The sequence below is a fragment of the Diceros bicornis genome, chromosome 31, assembly GCF_020826845.1.
Source record: "Diceros bicornis minor isolate mBicDic1 chromosome 31, mDicBic1.mat.cur, whole genome shotgun sequence".
NCBI classification, from domain to species: Eukaryota; Metazoa; Chordata; class Mammalia; order Perissodactyla; family Rhinocerotidae; genus Diceros; species Diceros bicornis.
In genome coordinates, this window is record NC_080770.1 from 5,003,295 (window position 1) to 5,021,570 (window position 18,276).

Below are 18,276 nucleotides of genomic sequence, written 5' to 3' on the forward strand. Positions count from 1 at the left end.
TGCGTCAACACGAGGGCAAACCTGCACTCACACAAATGGACATGAGGTTTCCGAGGGCGACGAGGTTGCCCAGGTAGTCGAAGTAGCGGTGGCCGAAGAGGAACTGGGCGCTCCGCAGAAACGGAGACCGGTACTCGGGCTGCGGCGGGGGCTGGGGAGGGAAACACGTGGTCAGACACACCCGCCGGCAGGCGGCCGGGGCCAAAGGGAGCCCAACAATGCCCACGCCCCCTTACTCCAGGACTCCACTCTTTCCTACCTTATCTCCTCTCCCGGTCTACCAGGCCTAAGGAAATCATCCCAAACACAGAAACGGTCTTACGCACAGAGGGGGAGAGAGTCGGTTTTGGATGACCCGGACCCAGCAGTGTCCTATGGGCCAGCAGGCAACTGTCCAGGCAGAGCCCGCTGGCCCAGCAGACACCACCGAGCAAACCCTGAGAAAGGAGCCCATCTTTCCCGATTCACCCTGCCCGGGCCGGCCTGCACCCGGAAAAGGGCCGACCACAGCAAATCAGGCCCACAGCAGCCGCCAAGAGCTGCCTCCCAGGCCCGGCAGACCTCCTGCAAGAACCATTTGTCGTCTGAGGACCTGATAGCAGGTACTTAACGTTCCCTTCAAGTCACCTTGAAGGGGACAGTCCACTGCCCAGCCTCGTCCCAAGAAGAAGCGTGATGAGTGTTAACATACAAAGTGCCTGTCTGTCCCTACGACCATCCCCCATGCCCCAAGGGGTGTGGAGGGCGCCACCCGGAGGAATACTACTGAGAAGGGACAAGCATGGGGCGCTCGGGGCGACTGGCCAAGCAGGGCCTGGCTCCAGGTGACCTGGAAAGACTTCAGGAAAACGTGTTCTTAGGAAAACCACCTCCGACATGAGCCTGAGGCCACGAGGGCTGCCAGCGAATCCTGGAGAAGTTGACAGATGATGTGGGCTAAACTGTGTCTCCCCAAAATCTGTATGTTGAGGTCCTAACCCCCAATACTTCCACATGTGACCTTATTTGGAGACAGGGCCTTTAAAGAGGTGATCAAGGTAAGATGAGGTCACTGGGGTGGGCCCTAATCCAGTGTGACTGGGGTCCTTCTAAGAAGAAGGGATCAGGACACAGACACACACGGAGGGACGACCACATGAGGACACAGGAAGAAGATGGCTGTCTCCACACCAAGGAGAGAGGAGGAACCAGCCCTGCCCACGCCTGGATCTTGGACTTCCAACCTCGACTGAGAAACAATGAACGTCTGTGGTTTAAGCCGCCAGGTCTGTACTATCTGTTGCGGCAGCCTGAGCTGACTAACAGAGAGTGACACAGAGATGTGAGGCCCAGCAGGACACGTGTGACTCCACCTCTTCACTCCCATCCCCACTCCAGGGTCCAGCTTGGCCCTCTCAAGGCCCAGTGGCTGAAACGGCACCCCTTCTGTGCACAAAGTGCCCGTGAGCACCTCGGCTGTCTCCCAATACCTCCGCCCATATCCCAGAAACCCACTGCGTAAAACGTAGGCAGTCTAGGGTCTTCTGGACACAGGGCTGAGCTGGATCTCAGGCCCACCTGTTGCAAATCAGTGTCAGGGACAAGAGAAAAGGCTTTGAACAAACTCAGGAACCTCCCAAGGAGGGACACACGGGAAGAGGACGAGAGTTTGTCACAGATGGAGAAAACCATTCGGAAGTTTCCCCTGGGTCAGGTTTGGCCCAGGCCAGTCTCTGGTCTGTGCATTTCATGAGGTCAATAAAATCTCCCAGTTTCCAAGAGCCAAACCACCTCTGTTCCCATTTACCATCCTGGAGCAGAAGCCCTAAGGAGGCGAGTCCTGGCGCTGGTCATTAAGTCACCCAGGTGGTCAGCGTCAGCGCACCCTGAAAGGTTCCCGCTATCCCTGCTGGCCCAGCCCGGGCAAGTGCCCTGACCCGGCTCCCTCACCTCTTTAATCACCCGTCTGTCAAACTCGTGGAAGAACTTCTGGAACTCGTCGGCTGACAGCACATCATCGCCGTAGGAACGCACCTCCTGCAAAGGAGGGAAGCACAGGTCAGCCAGGGTCGGCCAGGGCCAGCCAGGGCCAGCCACGGCCAAGGGGACAAGGGCCCAGAGCAGGGGGGAGCCGCCCCAGCCCCACCCAGACAGCCAGCCCCGCTGATATGAAATGACACCCCCATCCTGAAAAGGGGCTGCTGGCCCACGTGACCTCCGGGAGGTGCCCAGAAGCACCAGCCGAGGAGGCCGGAGGGCAGGGCGGATACCTCCACGATGGCCTGCTTGTGGCTGCTGTCCAGCTGGACTTTCTGAAGTACCTGCAGGAAGTCCTGGGGCTTCACCCCCACTCTGTGGGGAGAAACACGACACCCCGGTGAGCCCGGGGCGGCGGGGGGGGCGCCCCGACCTCTGGCTTGAGCTGCGCCGTGAATCAGCTCTGCAGCCCTGGGCAACGCAAGGGCCTCCACAACGGAGCCGACCACGGGAGCTTCACATCATCCTGTCGTGTAAAATCCCGAGCGACACGAGCGTCCCGCCTTGAACAGCAGCATGCTGAGGCCGGAGGTGTCAGAGGCTCCACGGTTAACAAGCAGTCAGAACCGGAACCTTCCACGCTGACACTGACTCAGAACCAGGCGGCTGAGTGGATACGTGCCCCAGGCCCCTCTGGTTCCGACACCCAAGTGACAGCACAGGGGTGTGGGAAGGGTGCAGGTGGGGTGAGTAGGCCAGAGCCGCTCAGCCCCTACAGCCCAGAGTCTCTGGGGGTCACGGGGACAAACAAGTGAACTCAGATGCAAGAACCACAGAAACCCTGGAGTGCCTGGATCCGGCATTTCCCTGAGTCCAATGGAGATTAGAACCCGGTGGCGGCCAGCAGGGAGCTCGGCCCAGAGTGTGCCCAGGAAACACCCCTAATGAACACCCGGCTCCCCTCCAGAGCAGCAGCCCCACTTCCTCAGGGAGAAGGGGGTCCAGGAGCCCCGCACTCACCTCTGAGGGTGGGCTTCTTCCTCTGCTGTCAGGGAGGAGAGGACCTCGTAGGCAGCCCGGGTCCCCAGCCGCCTCCGGAGCAGTGAGGTCTGGAGAGACTTCTGCGAGGACGATGGCTCTGAGCGGCTCTGCTCAGCCCTCTCCCGGGCTGGACGTCCACTCGTCCCCGAGCAGCCTCTGAGGGCGCCCTGCCCACCCACAGCCTGGGGAGCAGCCCCTCGGCCCCTGGGGCATCAGAGGAACAGTCACAGACTCCCGCCGTATCTGGGGTCCCAGCTCGCCCACAGGGGGTTCGGGGCCAGTGGCCTTGGGGGCTGCAATCTTCCTGCAGCTTTCCCCTAGAGGTGGGGAGAGGAGGGACCCCTGGGGGCTATGGGGACCTCACCCCCTGGGGGACAGGGAGGGAGCAGGATGTGACACAGCTCCCGCTCACCCACAAGAGGGAGCCAGAGGGCGGTGCAGAAACCACCATGGACCATGCCCTCTACCCACCCTACCCTCTGGGGTCCTGGCCACAGCCCTCCCATACCCCACCCTGGGGGGCCTGGCCAGGCCTCAGGACCACCCGACTGGTCAGCTCAAGTCACACCCTGCTTGGTCTCCAGGGCAGCACCATGCAGGGACGAGCCCGGGAGGGCGGACGGGCTCACCATGAGGTAGCCCCGGAACTGGTTGTAGATGATGGCCGTCAGCAGGTTCATCAGAAACAAGCTTCCTGTGAGAGGAAACAGCCACGGTCAGGGGGGACCACCATGGGCAGAGGGCAGAGTCTGCAAGGAGCAGCCGCATCTCAAAACCAACTGTGTCACGGACAGAGCTGGGGGCGGTGCCCAGAGGGTCGACACGGGCACCACCAACCCGGGGGAGCCAGCAAGAAGGGCCCGGACGATGGTGGAGCAGGGAGGGGGCTGGGGCACCCACTCAACACCCAGGCCTCCTGTCCTCGGCCATCGAATGGGAGTGCCACCTGGCCTGCCCAGCTGCAGGCGCTGAGGACACAGATCATCAGTGGTCACAGACTGAAAATTACGGGGTGGGCCACACTGAGGTGATGTCACAGGGCCGGGGGTCACAATGAGGTGAAGTCACAGGGTCAGAGGCCACACTGAGGTGAAGTCACAGGGTCAGGAATGTCACCCTGAGGTGAAGTCACAGGGTCAGGAATGTCACCCTGAGGTGAAGTCACAGGGTCAGGGGCCACACTGCGGTGAAGTCACAGGGTCAGGGGCCACACTGAGGTGAAGTCACAGGGTTGGGGGCCACACTGAGGTGAAGTCACAGGGTCGGGGGCCATACTGAGATGAAGTCACAGGGTCAGGGGTCACACTGAAGTGATGTCACAGGAACAGGGAGGGCACACTGAGGTGATGTCACAGGGTCGGGGGAGCACACCCACCCCTGAGGGTTCGGGATCCTGTTACGGGGGCAGAATCTCGAGCCCCACAGACCCGCCTGGACTCACCTATCAGCGTGAAGACTATGAAGAAGATGGCATAGGCCCGGTTCTTGGAATACGCAGGAATCATCACTGAGAGAAAGAATTTGGAGAAACTGAAACAGGCTCACAACCTCAGCATCCAGTCTGATTCCCATCGTGACCCCACACTCAGTAGAGAGGGCTCTGCTCTGGGAGAGCTGAGGGGCCTTCCTGTCCAAACTCGGATCAATCCTCACGCCTCTGCTTGCACACCCTCGGGCATGGGGAACTCACTACCTTTCAAGGACGCTCAGCCCTGATGCTGAGCTGAAATCCGCCTCCCCGGGACCACTCCCCACAGATGGAAAGTTCAGCTCTCCCTTGGGGGACTCGCTAGGATCCCCAGGACGTGCGGGGACAGGGCTCAGGGTCCCACGGCACAGCTCTCCCTGGGTGTGGACGCCAGGGCTGCCCTCCTGGGAAGGTCTCTACGGTCGGTGACCATCCTGAGTCCAAGACAAAAGGCACCAGCCAGGGTCCACAGCCAAGCCCTAGAGGACTGCGGCCGCCCCATCCCGGCCACACCCCCAGCCCAAGCAGACAGAGGCCCTACCAGCACCACCCACAGTCTGGCCACTAAAGACCCAGGGCCTCCGACACACATCGCCACTGAGCCGCACCCACAGCTGGCCAGGGAGCAAAGGGGGAAGTGGCCAGACCCCCAAGAGGAGGCCGCCTGGGGGACCCACTGAACACACCGCCATCTGGCACCACCTAACAACACCGTTGGCTTTTAGCTCCTCAGAGGAGTCAGGAGACAAGGGAAAGAGAGACCAAGGGGACAGAGAACAAGAGGAGGGAGTGAGACAGCCAGACGGGAAAACAAGGGAAAAGTACATAAGAAAGGAGAAAAGAGAAAAAGGGGAAAATAGAAACAAGAAAGAAAGGAGGGAGGGAGAGAGGGAAGCCAACGCCACCCATTTTATCCTCCACCTGCTGACGGAAAGGCCTGAGACCCCGGGCTCGGCGGCCCAGCACTAAGCAAGCCAACACCCAGGCCGGGCTGGCCCCCACCACCCGTCCTCGCCCCCCACGCACCGTCAGGGTTGTTGGCCGTGGTCAGCAGCACCAGGAGGGACGTCAGAGCCTGGGGCAGGTTGCGGAAGTAGGTCAGCCTCTCCCTGTCCTGCCCATCGTCCTGCTGAGAGCAGACGGGCAGCTCTGAGGAGCCACTCAGGCCTCTGCCCGACCGGCTAAGGCCTCAGGCTGCCAGAGCCCCGGGCCCCGGACCTGGACCCAACAAGCCAGGACCATCCACCGTGGGGTCAACAGCCCCTGACCTGCATCTTCCCATCGTTTCCCAGCAGGCTCTGTGCTCACAGCCAGGCAGGACCTAACTCAGGGCCTCCAGGCCTAAGAGCCAGCGTCCAGGGAGGCTGCACACCCACACGGACGCAGCCACTGGAGCGGGCCTGCTCGGAAGGTCGTGAAAAGCCCTCGGCCGGCCGGACTGAGAGGGTCACAGCCTGGTGACCAACAGACCACACATGGGTACAAGCCAGCCTGCTTGCAGCCCGACTCTGCCACGCACTGGACTGTGCGCTGCGAGGCCAAAGGTCAGGGCGGCGGGAGCAGGGGACCACGCTGCGGAGGGAAGAGCAGGAATTTCGGTGGTGACCCTCCTGGGAGAGCCCCCTCTCTCTGGGTCTCGGGGAACCTCACCTGCCCTATAGTCTGTGTGTGGGGGACCACTCGTTCAACCACTCACTAGAACTCAGCCCTCGGGCCTGGCACTCATGGCCACCTGCAGGGCCGTCCATGCCTGGGTCCCCACCCTCTCCCTCCTGGGGGGACACAGCGCATCCCCGGCCGCTCATTCCTGACCTGTTCTCTGCACCAGCCTGGAGGCGGCCTGTGGGGGCCGAGGACAAGGAACCCTCACAGGTCGGCCGCTATCACACCCTCCTCTGAACGCTGGCGGGGGAGTGGACTCTCACCGAGACCAAGACCAAGACATATAGCCCGCTGGCCCCATGATGACACAACACTTCCCTCCTCAGCCCGGTCCCCCTTCGTGGGGCAGAAGACAGAGCCAGCAGAGGAGCCAACCCTTCTGGGCACCTCGGGACACTCAGTGTTCCCAGGACAGAGGCCCACCCCCAGCGCCCTGCCCACCCGGTCCTGGGCTCCGCAAAACAGCAGCAACGGCAGCGTCACTGGATGGTCACGAGAGGCCTGAGGTTCTGTCTGGTCCCACCTCACAGCCCAGCTGCCCCCCACCCCCACAGACACGCACATACACACACACACACACACACGGGGGCCCCAGCTCCCCCAGGGTCAGAAGAGACAGTCTTCAGTCTTCCCCCATGGACAGCACCACCCCAACCCCAAATGTTGCCACAAACTCAATGAAGACCAGCCTTGGCCGAGCACCGGCCACACTGCCAGGACAGAGATGCAGGACGGCCCCAGCCCTGAGGACAGTGACTCTGGCCAGGACACGAGGAAAGACACACAGGACCACAGACGCACGGGGTCGGGGAGGACAAGGCAGGCGCCGAGGGTCGGGGTGACAGGCACAGACACCTCCACATGGCAACGAGCTGCTGGGGCTGGGAAGCAGGGGGCTGCAGGGAAGGGGACCCCGGCAGGGAGGGAGAGGAGGAAGTGGTAGGGTGCCTGTCTGCAGAGACGGGCAGAGGCTGTGAGGGAGGGACAAGTGGGGCCCTCCCAATGGCCCCGAGTGCCAGGCTGGGGGCCTGCCTCTAGGACGGGTGTGGGGAAAGCCAGGTCAGTGAACGGCCTGGGAGGGAGGGGGCAGGCAGGGAAGGAGGCAGGGAGGGGGGCAGACAGGGAGGGAGGGAAAAGGAGAGGGGGGGAGGGAGGGAGAGCAGACAGAGCCGACCAGCCCTGAGCCCAGGAGGCCCTGGCAGACAGGTGCCCTGGCAGGGGGCGCAGTGGCACGCTGTGGCCGTTTGAAGAAAGACACCTGGAGTCTAGGTGGGTCACCACTGACCCTGGTGACAAGGTGAGCAGGCGGCCTGACCTGGTCCTCACCTCTGCTGGCCCAAGAACCAGCCGGCAGAGTTCCCACACGCATTAACCTGTCAATCAGACCTGGGGGCGCAGGGCTGGGAACAGGGAGCTCGGTACCTTCTCTCTGGTGAAGAGCAGCATGCCGAACATGGTGAAGACACACAGGTGGAGTGCCAGCAGCAGCAGGACACTGGGAGACAGACATGGCACTCAGCGCTGGGCACACCCCACACGTCAAGTGGGACGGGGTCCAGGGACAGCTGACCCGGCCGCCCAGAGAGCTCCCTGTAACTGGCCCCTGGGGCAGGTCCCTTCCCCTCCCCAGAACCTGCCACGAGCTCGCCCGTGGGGTCCTGGCCCAGTGGAGCCCTCTTTCTTGGCAGGGACAATTGGCAACTCCGGGGACATGTCCTGGGGGCCCAGAGAGGCAGTGTCAGAGGACCCCAGGGACTCTCAGAGAGGAAAGGCCACTTCCATCCATCTGGGCTGGGCGGTGAGGGGTCAGTCACGAAATCCGCTGCGGGAGGGACTGGAGGCAGAGGGAGCACTGGCTCTCTGAGGAGGGGCCAGGGGCGGGAGGGGAACTGGGGGGGCGCTGCGGAAGGAGGGCAGGAGGGAGGGGAGCATCCACAGGACTTGGCAGCTATGGAGCAGGGGTGGGGTCCTCAGCAAGGCCGCTGAGAGGGCTGCCGGAGCTACAGGGCACAAGTGCGGGACAGAGGTCCCCGAATGTCCACCCACTGACCACCCCAGGCGGGGGAAAGCGTCCAGCCACCCTCACAGACGGCATGCAGGTCTCGGCCCACGGCTCCAGGAAGGGGGCCCAGGCGGCCCCCAACCACACGGCGAGGAGCAGGAGGCCCCACCCGCCCGCCCGCCAGCCCGGCGCTGAGAGCCCACCTGGCCATCTCGGGCAGCGACCGCCTGACGCACTTCAGCGTCTTCTTCATCATGGAGGAGTTCTGCATCAGGAAGAAGGGGCGCAGGAGCCGGCGTATCCGCAGGGGCTGCGAGACAGGACGGGCTGGAGACCGCGCCAGGCACAGTCGGCTCAGTCCACCCCGCCCCTGCTGCCACGACGGTCGTGGGCAGACAGGGCAGAGCTCCCACCTCCCCCGCCACATGCCAGCTCCCGGCCACTGCTGCAGACTCGGGCCTCCTCCCAGTTCCAGACACCCCGTCCTCTTGCGCTCCTGACACCCACCCCCACAGCCCCCCAGGGCACATCTCGGACTCCACTGGCACCTCAGAAAAGGGGGCAACCAGCGCCTCTCGGGGCACCCTCCAAGCATGCACGCCCGCACACGCGCACACACACACACCAACCCACACACACCTCCTCCCTCCCCTGCCCTTCTGTCAGAAGCAAACAAGGGTCCTCCCTCCCCACACTGTCCTCAGGACCCCCCCAGACTTCCCTCAGGCGCCCTTTCTCCGCCTCCGCTATCAACACACTCCATGTTTTAACACATTCCACTCACAACAAAGACACTTGCCCCTTCACTCGCCCCACGCGTCCCTGCCCTGTCCTAGCCAATCCGTCCAGGGGCGCTGGACCCACCCAAGGGGACCTCCAGGCCTCTGAGCCCAAGATCGCCTTCCAACCCCTGGCGCTCAGCACAGACAGCTGCCTCTCCCTCCGCGCAGGCCCTCAGGCCCCTCATCCGTGCCTCACCTGGCATGCTGGAGGCCCTGAGCCCCTCAACTCCACTCTGGCCCACGCCCTGGGGTACTTGTCCGTCCCTGCGATGTTAAGCACCAGGTCTACGCTCTAGACTCCCACATTCGAGCTCCAATCCAAGCTCTCAACTCCAGACTCTCATCCCCCTGGACATCTTGTCTTAGAAACACAAGGCTGTGTCACCTCCCTGCCCAAGCGCTCCATGGCTGCCTGAGGCCCACTCCACCGGTCCCGGGCCTGCCCCTTGCCTTCTCGCTGGCTGCAGCGCTCCACCCCCCCGTCTGCTCAGCTGGCCCGTGTGCCCGTCCCTTCCATGTCAGCGTAAATGCCACCTCCTGCAGTGCTGCCCCGGGTTCCTCCCCTCCACAGCACCTGTCGCAATTTGGGATCCTATTAGGTATGTGCTGTTTCCCAGTCACAACAGAATAAGGTCCCTCCAGCACGAGCGCACAGCAGGCCCTCCAGAATGTGTACAGAAGCGTTATCCCGAGGACTCACTCAACCTCCCGGGCTGCACCCATCCTCAGAAGGGCACCCAGCTCCCAGCACGGGACTCAGAAGGCCAAAGGAAACAGTGATGAAGGGACACCACTCAGGGCTCTGCCTCCTGCCCCCGAGGGCTAAAGGACCAGGCCCCCAGCTCACCCAGAAGCCGCTCACTGGCCACTGGAGGGAAGGCCCCACCTCAGGCCCAGTATCAGGGTCTCAGCCAGCCCTTTAGTCAAGCAGGAGCTGAAGATCCTGCCGGCGCCCCCACGCAGGGTCTGGACCCTCGCCTGTGGTCAGACACGGACCAGAGCGCAGCTTCTCCCAGACAGTAACCCACCACACCAAGGGCCTGCCCAATGCTGGGGCCACGTCCGTGCCACGGACACAGGGACATGCAGCCTTTATGAAGGAGGGGACAGGGCATCCATGGGACTCGCCTGCAGAGAGGACTAGGCCCAGTGCCAGTTAAGAATTGCAACCCCGGCCCCCAAGGCTTTAGGAAAAAGCTACCAACCAATCTGAAGATAACGCACGTCCTGTGAGAAACAGCCACGGCGGAGCCAGAGCAGTGACCACGGCCTGTCAGGTGACCAGCGCCTGCGTGTGATCTGCCCCTCCCAGCCACAAGGTTGGGGGCAGCAGCACCCCATCAGGTAGAAACGGACATGAGAGGCCTGGCTTGAGCAGGTCCTCCCTACGGGCGCCCCATGCCCCTGGGAGATCTCAGGATCGGCCAGCTGGCCACAGAGGAAAACCTCAGGCCTGGTTTGCAGGCGGCTCTGAGTGTTGGGCGGCCCCAAGCAGAAGTGGACCAGACCTGGCGTTACAGCCTCAATCGGGAAAGCCCCCGAGTGACGGCACAGGAGGCAAAGTGGGCAGGGTTCCCCGTCTGGACTGAAAGGTAACAACTCCTGGGTGGGTGGTCAGGGGTGCGGAAAGAACAGGCTGGACGCTGGAAATGAGGTCTGGGGAGGACGCGTGTGGACAGGCAGGGTGAACGCCCACCACAGGGTACCCCCAAGAGGAGGTTCTCGGGACAGATGACACGTCCCGTGATGCCCCTGAGCCTTTCCCCTCGGCCACCTGCTCCAATCTTCATGGGCCACACACAAAGTGGCCATGGAGGCAAGGACGGAGGCTACCCCCGGGGCCAACCATGTGGAGCCCCTCAAGGCCACCACTGCTGCCAGAAGCGAGCCAGCACCAGCGCGGATGTGGCCCCTGGTGGGTGGGTGACGTGGGCCCCTCCCCCATGCAGGGCACTCATCTGTCCTCACTGGACAGACAGGTGTGCAGGTTAGGGCTCTGCCCGCCCTGCCCTCCAGGCCGCTCCCAGGACCACCGTCTGAGCCTCAGGGCCAACGCCGCTTCAGACAGGGGCCGGAGGCAGGAGAGGGAGGTGGGCCTGCTCCCTTCTGATCACTGGCGGCTCCTACCGCAGGGCCCCGGGGCTTCCAGCCTCCCCTTCTTTCAGCACCCCCAGAACCAACCTCCTCGAGCACCCGCCAGACAGCAGCCCCTCCTCAGAAGTCGGAGGGCAGGGTCCCAGCTCCGGGTGCCCCTCCCCTGGGCTTCCAGGTCCCGACAAGCCCGCTCTTCCCTTTCTCCCCCAGCCCGGGGTGGGGCTGCTTCCTGCAGCTCTGTGTCCACTGGGTCTCTTTCTCCTTTCCCGGTTCCTCCACACCTAAGTCCCCATACAAAATTCCCTCTACTAAAGGACCTGATGGGCGTCTGTGGCCGGCCCTGATGGATACGGATGGCCCCAAACCAACTTTCCCAGCCCTGTCCTATCAGATCACGTGGTGCTTCTGGGTGTCTCAGGGGAAACAAAGATGCTGCGATCAGAGAGGACAGAGGACCGGCAGCTGACGTGGGTTTTCTTACTGTCGGGCCTCACAGGGCTTTGGATGTGTCCTTTGGGTGAGGTCTTGCGGGTGCTTTCATGGGGGACCCAGCCAGTCGAGGAATTAACTAAAAATGGTGAGGCAGGAATCAGGAGTCCTGGAACTTGCTCCCAGCTCCTCGTGCCTCCCTAGACCTCAGTGTCTTCATCCACGGGACGGGAACAAGGCTCCCGGCCAATGGGTGACTGCAGCGGTACGGAGGGTGGGCAGAGCTGGGCAGGATGGCTGCGGGGCCTCAGGACCCCTGCCCACTCTTCACCGGGATGGCTGCACCCCACAGCCCGCCCAGAGCTCCCCACTCTCGCCTCAGAGCCACCTCACCACCTACCTCCTGACAGAGGAGACTCAGTGACACGAGCCAGTCCAGGAGAGACACGACCAGCACCAGGAGGTAGGCCAGCAGCCACAGATTCTTCCAGAACTCAGCCCACCCGACCAGGTAGCTCTGCAAGAGAGGCGGCGGGTGAGCAGGCAGGTGGCCACGCAGGCACCGGCCCTGCAGCCAGCCTGAGACCGTCCGTCCACGCACACAGGCGAGGCTGGCGTGGCCAGAGCAGAGCGCCTCGGCGAGCAGCGCATCTCCACGTGACTCGGGGAGCAGGAACTGGGCAGCGGTCAGGTGGCCACACTCCTCGCCCAGCCTGCTGGTGACTTCGGGCAGCTAGTGGCCTCGGGCTCGGCACTGAACCACTCCGGCCTCAGTTCTCTCATCGGAAAGAGGGGTCCCTGCCCACTCTGTCTACCCAACCATCAATTTAACTTGTGCATGAGAAGCATTCTGGAAAAGACCAGGAAACACAGCAAGCACAGGCTCAGGGCCCGTCTCCCACCATCACTAAGGCCTCCAGAGGTCACGGCCTGCAGATAAAAACGTGTGCTCTCTCTCACCGTTGGAGACTTCCCAAATGGCCCGACCATTCAATAAACGCTAATGAGAACTTCTCACTAGTCTCAGTTCCACCTTAAAAGCCCCCAGACCTGCTAACCACAGCATGGGCTGAAGACGAAGGAACAAGAAACTGCCTTGGGCCCTCAGTCACATACTGCACCAGCGCTCACCCGAGCCCCTCAGGGTCAGAACAGAGAGGCGCGAAACCACCCTTCCCACAGCAGGGCTGCCGGGCAAACACCACGACTGTGACCGTGACCGGCCTGGCCTGCGGGCAGGGTGCGGCCCAGCGCTCGGGAGCCTGGGATGTGGACATGGGGCCGGGACTGGAGCACTGGAATCGCTGTTGTTTGACACACGTAACAGAACGTGTGGCCACAGCAAGACCCAGCCCCTCTGCATCTCACTGGCAAGTTGCTAAGCCTCTGAAGCTGACACGGCTCAGAAGCCCCAGTGAGCAGGGCAGGGCCCACCTCCAGCTGCTGCAAAGACTCAAGTCACAAACAGAAGCCAGAGCTAGACACACAGCAGCATGAGCAACAGACCCCCCCCAACCCCAGGCCCAGCTCCTCGCCTCCTATGTTTCTCTTCTCTCGGGGGCGGGAGGGGGGGGTCGTGAGGGAAACCACCAGTCCTCTCTTATTCGGTCGGGGTCTCTTGTCCCAGGGGCACTGCCATACCCCCGGCCACTCCCAGAGGTCTTGCAAGGCTATGTGCCCTCGATGGCTCCACTTTACACTCTGACTCAGTTTACACTCTGGAGAGGGAGTGGAGCTGACAGAGCCTCTGCTGCAGGCCCAGAATTCTCCAAGACACCCAGGCCTCTGCCCAGAGGGTCAAAGTACAGTCGGGAGAAAAGGCAGCCGGCTCCAGGAGCGTACAAGTCAACCAGGAAAGGAGCAGATGGGCGGCGGGGCGCCAGGGCCCGGGTTCCGGCAGCTGTCAGCGCCCACCTCACCTTCACGGTGACGTCAGCCACGAAGACCAGCAGACAGAGCACCTCGACGCCCTCCGTCAGGCCGCAGGGCGGATCCCAGGGGGCCGAGCGGTAGCGGACGTCCGAGGTGCTGGTGAGCGAGGAAGGGGTCTCAATGAAAGCCAAAGACAGGATCAAGAAAATGGTCAAGCTCAAAACCCTGGAAAAGGGACAAAAACTGGTTAAAATGCAAGATCCAGCCGCACTCTGGGGCCACAACGCAGACCAGCAGGCAGAATGCCTGGAGAGCAGGACAGACTCCACGAGTCCCAAGGGCAGAGCCCACACTTTCCAGCCTGTGGCTACTCATGTGTGGTCAGGTAACACTAATGGGGTCGAAACTCAATTGCCATGGCTGACCGGAATGTTCTGGAAAGGAACCCTCAGCACCAAAGGAGACTTTCTGTGTACAGGCTGGGCTCCTTTCCCACGAGGAGGGGAAACAGCACCTCCTTCTCCACCATGGGGAGGGGGAGCCTGCCTGGACCCTGAGACCTGCCCCCCGCCCCCGGGAGGCCACGGGAACCCCGCCTTCCACGTGAGCGTTCTCACCATTGGCACACGTCCGAGTAGTACCATCGGTACAGCCGCAAAGAGCTGGCGTCCACGCGGTGGTGAATGGAGCGATACTGGAAGTGAAAAGAACACACGGGGGAGCGTGAGGGGTCCCTACAGTGCTCCGCCGCACAGCCAGCCACGTGCAGGCCAACCTTCCCCACGACAGATCTAAGGCGCACCGAACACACAGCCGTGCCCTCTGTCTGCCCACAAGGCTCTCTCCTCTGCGAGGGTGACTGTGTCCCCCTCCAGGATGCCCCCCAGCCTAATCCCACATGTGGCACACTGCTCGCTTCCATATTTTCTTTCCCTCTTGGAGCGTGTGTGTCGTTTGTGGGCAGGGGACGGTCCTGTCATCTCTGGGCATCGTTCACAGGACCAGAACAGGGCGGCACACAACAGGCCCTCAGTAGGCAGTAAATCAACGAAATGAATGATTCTGGGACTCAGAAGAAGAGCGCCCAGCACCCGTCTCCTTTAGAGAGGAGACGGGCCCAAGGGCCAGTCAGCGTTACATTGACCACACAGTCCAGCAACCACAGCCTCGGCCCCAGGATGGCGAGGAGTGAAGGGGCCGGTGGGGCAGCCACCACCAGTCCCCACAAGACCCAGAGACAAGCCCAGGCCCAGCCACTCGGAGCAGGCGCCACCCACCTGGATCGCGTCTTCAATGAAGACCACAGCCTGGTCGAAGCGCAGAGCCCGCCTGGCCTCGGCGCCTGCGGGCAGAGAGGACACATCGGGTGACGAGGGGGATCACGTGGCGCTCACCCAATACAGGAGATCAGGGAAAGAACCTGGCTGCGCTCTTTTCCAAGCTTCTGGAACAAGATGTCCTGCACTCTGCGCTGTGTCTGCACCCACACAGAAGACAGGACCCCCCTCGGTGCTGTGTCCCCCATGTGGAGCAGGGTCTGAACAGGTAAGCGGTCTTTTCATTGCGTGCATGGGGCTCCGGGCCCAGCTCCGCCCCCACAGTTCCTGCCCCCAGGACACAGTGGTAGAGGCCACGCAGCACGAGCGAGGCCCGGAGGCAGACTCGGAGCGCTCAGACCCCGGCTCCCCCGCCTGTGGGCCTGGGGGCCTCAGGCTATGGGCTTAAGCTCTCTGTGCATCTCCCCCTCTGTCAAATGGGGGGGTTAATGGCCACCCAACTGGGCCCCCAAGAGGGTACCGTGAGGGGCAACGCAAGCACAGGAGAGTCCCCAGGCCAGGCCTGGCATACAGAGTGCACTCAGTAAACGGGAGGCTGTTGCTACCCTTCTGCCACCTTCCCCAACCAGCGAAGGGCGCTCAGGGCACAGGAGGAAGGGATGGGGCCCCCATGGGCTGGGCAGGCTCCCTATTACGAGTGGCCTTCGGGACAAGTCAGGAAGCTCGAAAGCCTTCGTCCAGCACCCCAGGCCCCCGCCCATCCCGGACCCACAAGCCGCACACCCGTCAGTCACCGCAGCCCTGGGTTCTGCCAACCACCTCAAGGGCAAGTGCGGCCTCTGTGGCCTCGCTGCAGAAGCCACTGCCTGACACAAAAGGAGAAGAAAGGCACAAGGAGCTGCCACTCACAGCGACAGAGGAACCCCACTGCCCGAGGCCCAGGAGACAGGGAGCAGTCCAGGCAGCCCAGGGCCCTGGGGAGCAGAGTCGTCTGCAGCCCCAGCACTCCCAGACCAGGGCTTGGAAATGAGGCGAACAGCCCTGTCTCCACTTCCATTGAAGATTCTGCTTTGACACATGGTCCTGTGGGGCCAGCGCTGCCGAAACAGCCCTTCCCCGGTACCGAGAGAAAGCAGACATGCACACCTCTGGAGCAGAGGGGCCAGAGGTGGGGAAGAGGCAGGCCAGGCACCTGGCAGAGCTCCGGGCCACTGCCCACCATCCCCAGGGAGGCCGCTGCCCCTGTGCTCAGGGCTCATGCAGCAGGGCCCAGGGACCAATCGGGGATGTGGGGGACCCTAGACAGAGGGAGCAGACCAGACTCTGTCCTGGCTCTGCCATCACCCCTCGCTGCATCACCCAGAGCCAGCACCCTCCTCTGTCTGGGACATTATTATAATTATTATTATTATTATTATTATTATAACTATTATTATTATTATTATTCTAAAGCCCCTTCTACAGCATAGCAATCCCTGTCCTCTGACTCTTCCAAAACCAGTAAGAGGATGAGTTCCTGACCAGCAACAAGAAAACGACTATCCTCACTCCCTGGCTGTGTCCCACGAGGTGGGGCTGAGTCTGAAGGACCTGACGGCAGGGTCCACTGGGGTCTGGGGGCACCCTGCTGCGGCAGGTGCTGGGGCACCCTTCTACCTTGGGGGTAGAAGAATCCGACTGCAGGACACGCAAACCCGGAGCACAGGGCCTCAGCTAGGAGCCCCGCACAGAGCTGGACGGAGACTGGATGGGCCATTCTCAGCCCCCGCTGCCCCGGGTCTGCAGAGCCCGGCCAAAGAGATGCAGAACACAGAGTGTCCTGTCCACGTTCTCAGAAGCCCTCCCCCAGAGCCCCCTCTTGCTGGACACTGCCTGACCTGGCCCCTGTCTCTACAATGTGGGTCTCATCTGCCCAGCTGTCCACTCTGTCAGGACCAGGACCCGCAACCATCATGGTGCTCCGCCCAGGACAGCCATCAGCACCCACACACAGCAGCTCCGCCACCCGGCCAGCCCTGTGCTGAGGGCGTCCCTGGATTCTCTCTAAACCCTCACACCCCGCACTCAGGGCAGCCCCCATGATGACTCCCCTTTTGTTGAGACTCAGGAAGGTTAGGCAACCTGCCACAGTCACACAGCTGGGAAGTGACAGCACCAGAAAGGCACTCAGACCTCCAGACACAAAGTGTGTATCCCCTGACTGCCGCCATGTCCTATGTCCCTTGTCCAGGGCCCTGCCAGGCCTGGCACGGCCAGATGGAGAACTTTCCTGGGGACAGCCACTGAGATGGGCAGGTGGGTGGCCGCCTCAGCCTCGTCTTCTCATCTCCTGTCAGGGATCTGCCACCTTATCCCATGGATAGGAACACACTACAGACCCCTCCCGGACACAGGAGGAAACTGAGCCCAGTGAGGGAAAGTGGCCCAGAAAGGATACCCAGCATGATGCTAGCAACTTCTGCACCAGATCCCAGATGCTCTGGGCCTGTTTCCTCCTCTGCAAAATGGGGCTGAAGCCCTTCCATCCCTAACCCAGCACGCAATGCCTGTGGTGTCAGCCAGAGACAGACAGACTCCACCCTCCCCGCCCTCCTGGGATTCAGCAATCTCTCAGCCGTAAACAGGAACGGTAGGAGGGAGCTGCAGAAGGCAAAGGGAGGAAGCTGCCCTGGCCTACGGAGGCCTGCCCCAGCCCCAGGCTGAAGGGGGACCAACCTCTGGGGAGCCTCCTGGGACCATGAACGAGAAGGGAGAGCGGAAGGACTCCCAAGTCACCCCCAGCTGGGTTCGAATCCCACGTCAGCCACTGCCTGGCTGTGTGGCACTGGGTACGGGAACGCCCTCTCTGTGCCTCAGTTACCCCCCTTAATAACGGGAAAATGGAAGTGCTGCCTCCTAGGAGTCACCAAGGCGACCCACGGAGAGCACGAGGCCCGGGTCCGCCCCCGGCACTAGCGGGGGCTGCAGGGGGCTGGCTGCCCCCGGGCTGGGCGAGGGCTCTCGGTCCGGCTGGTCGGGGGCAGGGCGCGAGCCCGCAGCGCCCGGCCGACGCCGGCGCCCCCCACTCCACGCCCGGGCCGGGCTCCGAGGGCGCAGCGCCCCGCCCTCCGGAAGGCGGCCACCTGGCGCCCCGCGCCGCCCGCTCGGACCCCGGCCGGGGTGCGGGGGGGCGCCCGCAGCGACACGGCGCGGGCCGGCGGGACCCCCACGCGCCACCCCCGCGCCCGGTCCCCTCCCCCGGCCGCCGCTCACCAGGGCCGACTGGGACGCCGCGGCAAGCGGGTGAGCCCGCGGGGCAATCGCGGCCGCTGCCGCCGCGGGCCCGGCTCAGCAGGGGCTCCGACTCGGCCCGGGGGTCCGCCATGGGGTCGCCGCGCCGCCCCGACCTCACAGGAACACGGGACGCCGGCGCGGGCTCCACTGCGCAGGCGCGGCGTCCCCGCCCCTGAGGCTCGGGGGGAGGGGCGGACGGCTGTGACGTAGGGGATGCCCCTTCGCTAGCAGCCAATGAGGACGGAGATCTCAAGTGAGGAGGCGGGGACCCCTTGGGCCCCGCCCCTCGGCGTGCGGCTCTCTTCCTTCCACCAGGGAGGGGCTCTCAAGACTCCTTAGGGCTGGGAGGAGTGCTTCTCAAAGGATGGTCCCCGGACCTGCAGCGCCAGCCGCACCTGGGCCCGCCCAGACCTGCCGAAT

At 63.1% G+C, this 18,276-nt stretch overlaps 1 protein-coding gene across 5 annotated transcripts in view; it reads right to left on the bottom strand.

The window, feature by feature from the left end:
- Positions 1 to 17,979, bottom strand: part of TPCN2 (two pore segment channel 2) — a 28,155-nt gene extending 10,176 nt beyond the window's left edge. For 3 of the 5 annotated variants that reach the window (XR_009216229.1, XM_058526193.1, XM_058526196.1), the window contains exons 1-14: positions 17,836 to 17,979; positions 14,584 to 14,648; positions 13,924 to 14,000; positions 13,354 to 13,531; positions 11,835 to 11,951; positions 8,333 to 8,439; positions 7,550 to 7,622; positions 5,492 to 5,594; positions 4,439 to 4,504; positions 3,627 to 3,691; positions 2,977 to 3,077; positions 2,250 to 2,331; positions 1,930 to 2,016; positions 32 to 151 (exon numbers count right to left, since the gene is read on the bottom strand). Coding sequence is in view for 4 of the 5 variants with exons in the window: in XM_058526193.1 (XP_058382176.1) it covers positions 32 to 151; positions 1,930 to 2,016; positions 2,250 to 2,331; positions 2,977 to 3,077; positions 3,627 to 3,691; positions 4,439 to 4,504; positions 5,492 to 5,594; positions 7,550 to 7,622; positions 8,333 to 8,439; positions 11,835 to 11,951; positions 13,354 to 13,531; positions 13,924 to 14,000; positions 14,584 to 14,648; positions 17,836 to 17,947 (1,353 nt within the window). In the remaining variant the exon portion in view is untranslated. The remainder of the gene's footprint in view (positions 1 to 31; positions 152 to 1,929; positions 2,017 to 2,249; positions 2,332 to 2,976; positions 3,078 to 3,626; positions 3,692 to 4,438; positions 4,505 to 5,491; positions 5,595 to 7,549; positions 7,623 to 8,332; positions 8,440 to 11,834; positions 11,952 to 13,353; positions 13,532 to 13,923; positions 14,001 to 14,583; positions 14,649 to 17,835) is intronic. The other 2 variants (XM_058526194.1, XM_058526195.1) reach the window with 2 other exon arrangements.
- Between the last annotated feature and the right edge of the window lie 297 nt (positions 17,980 to 18,276).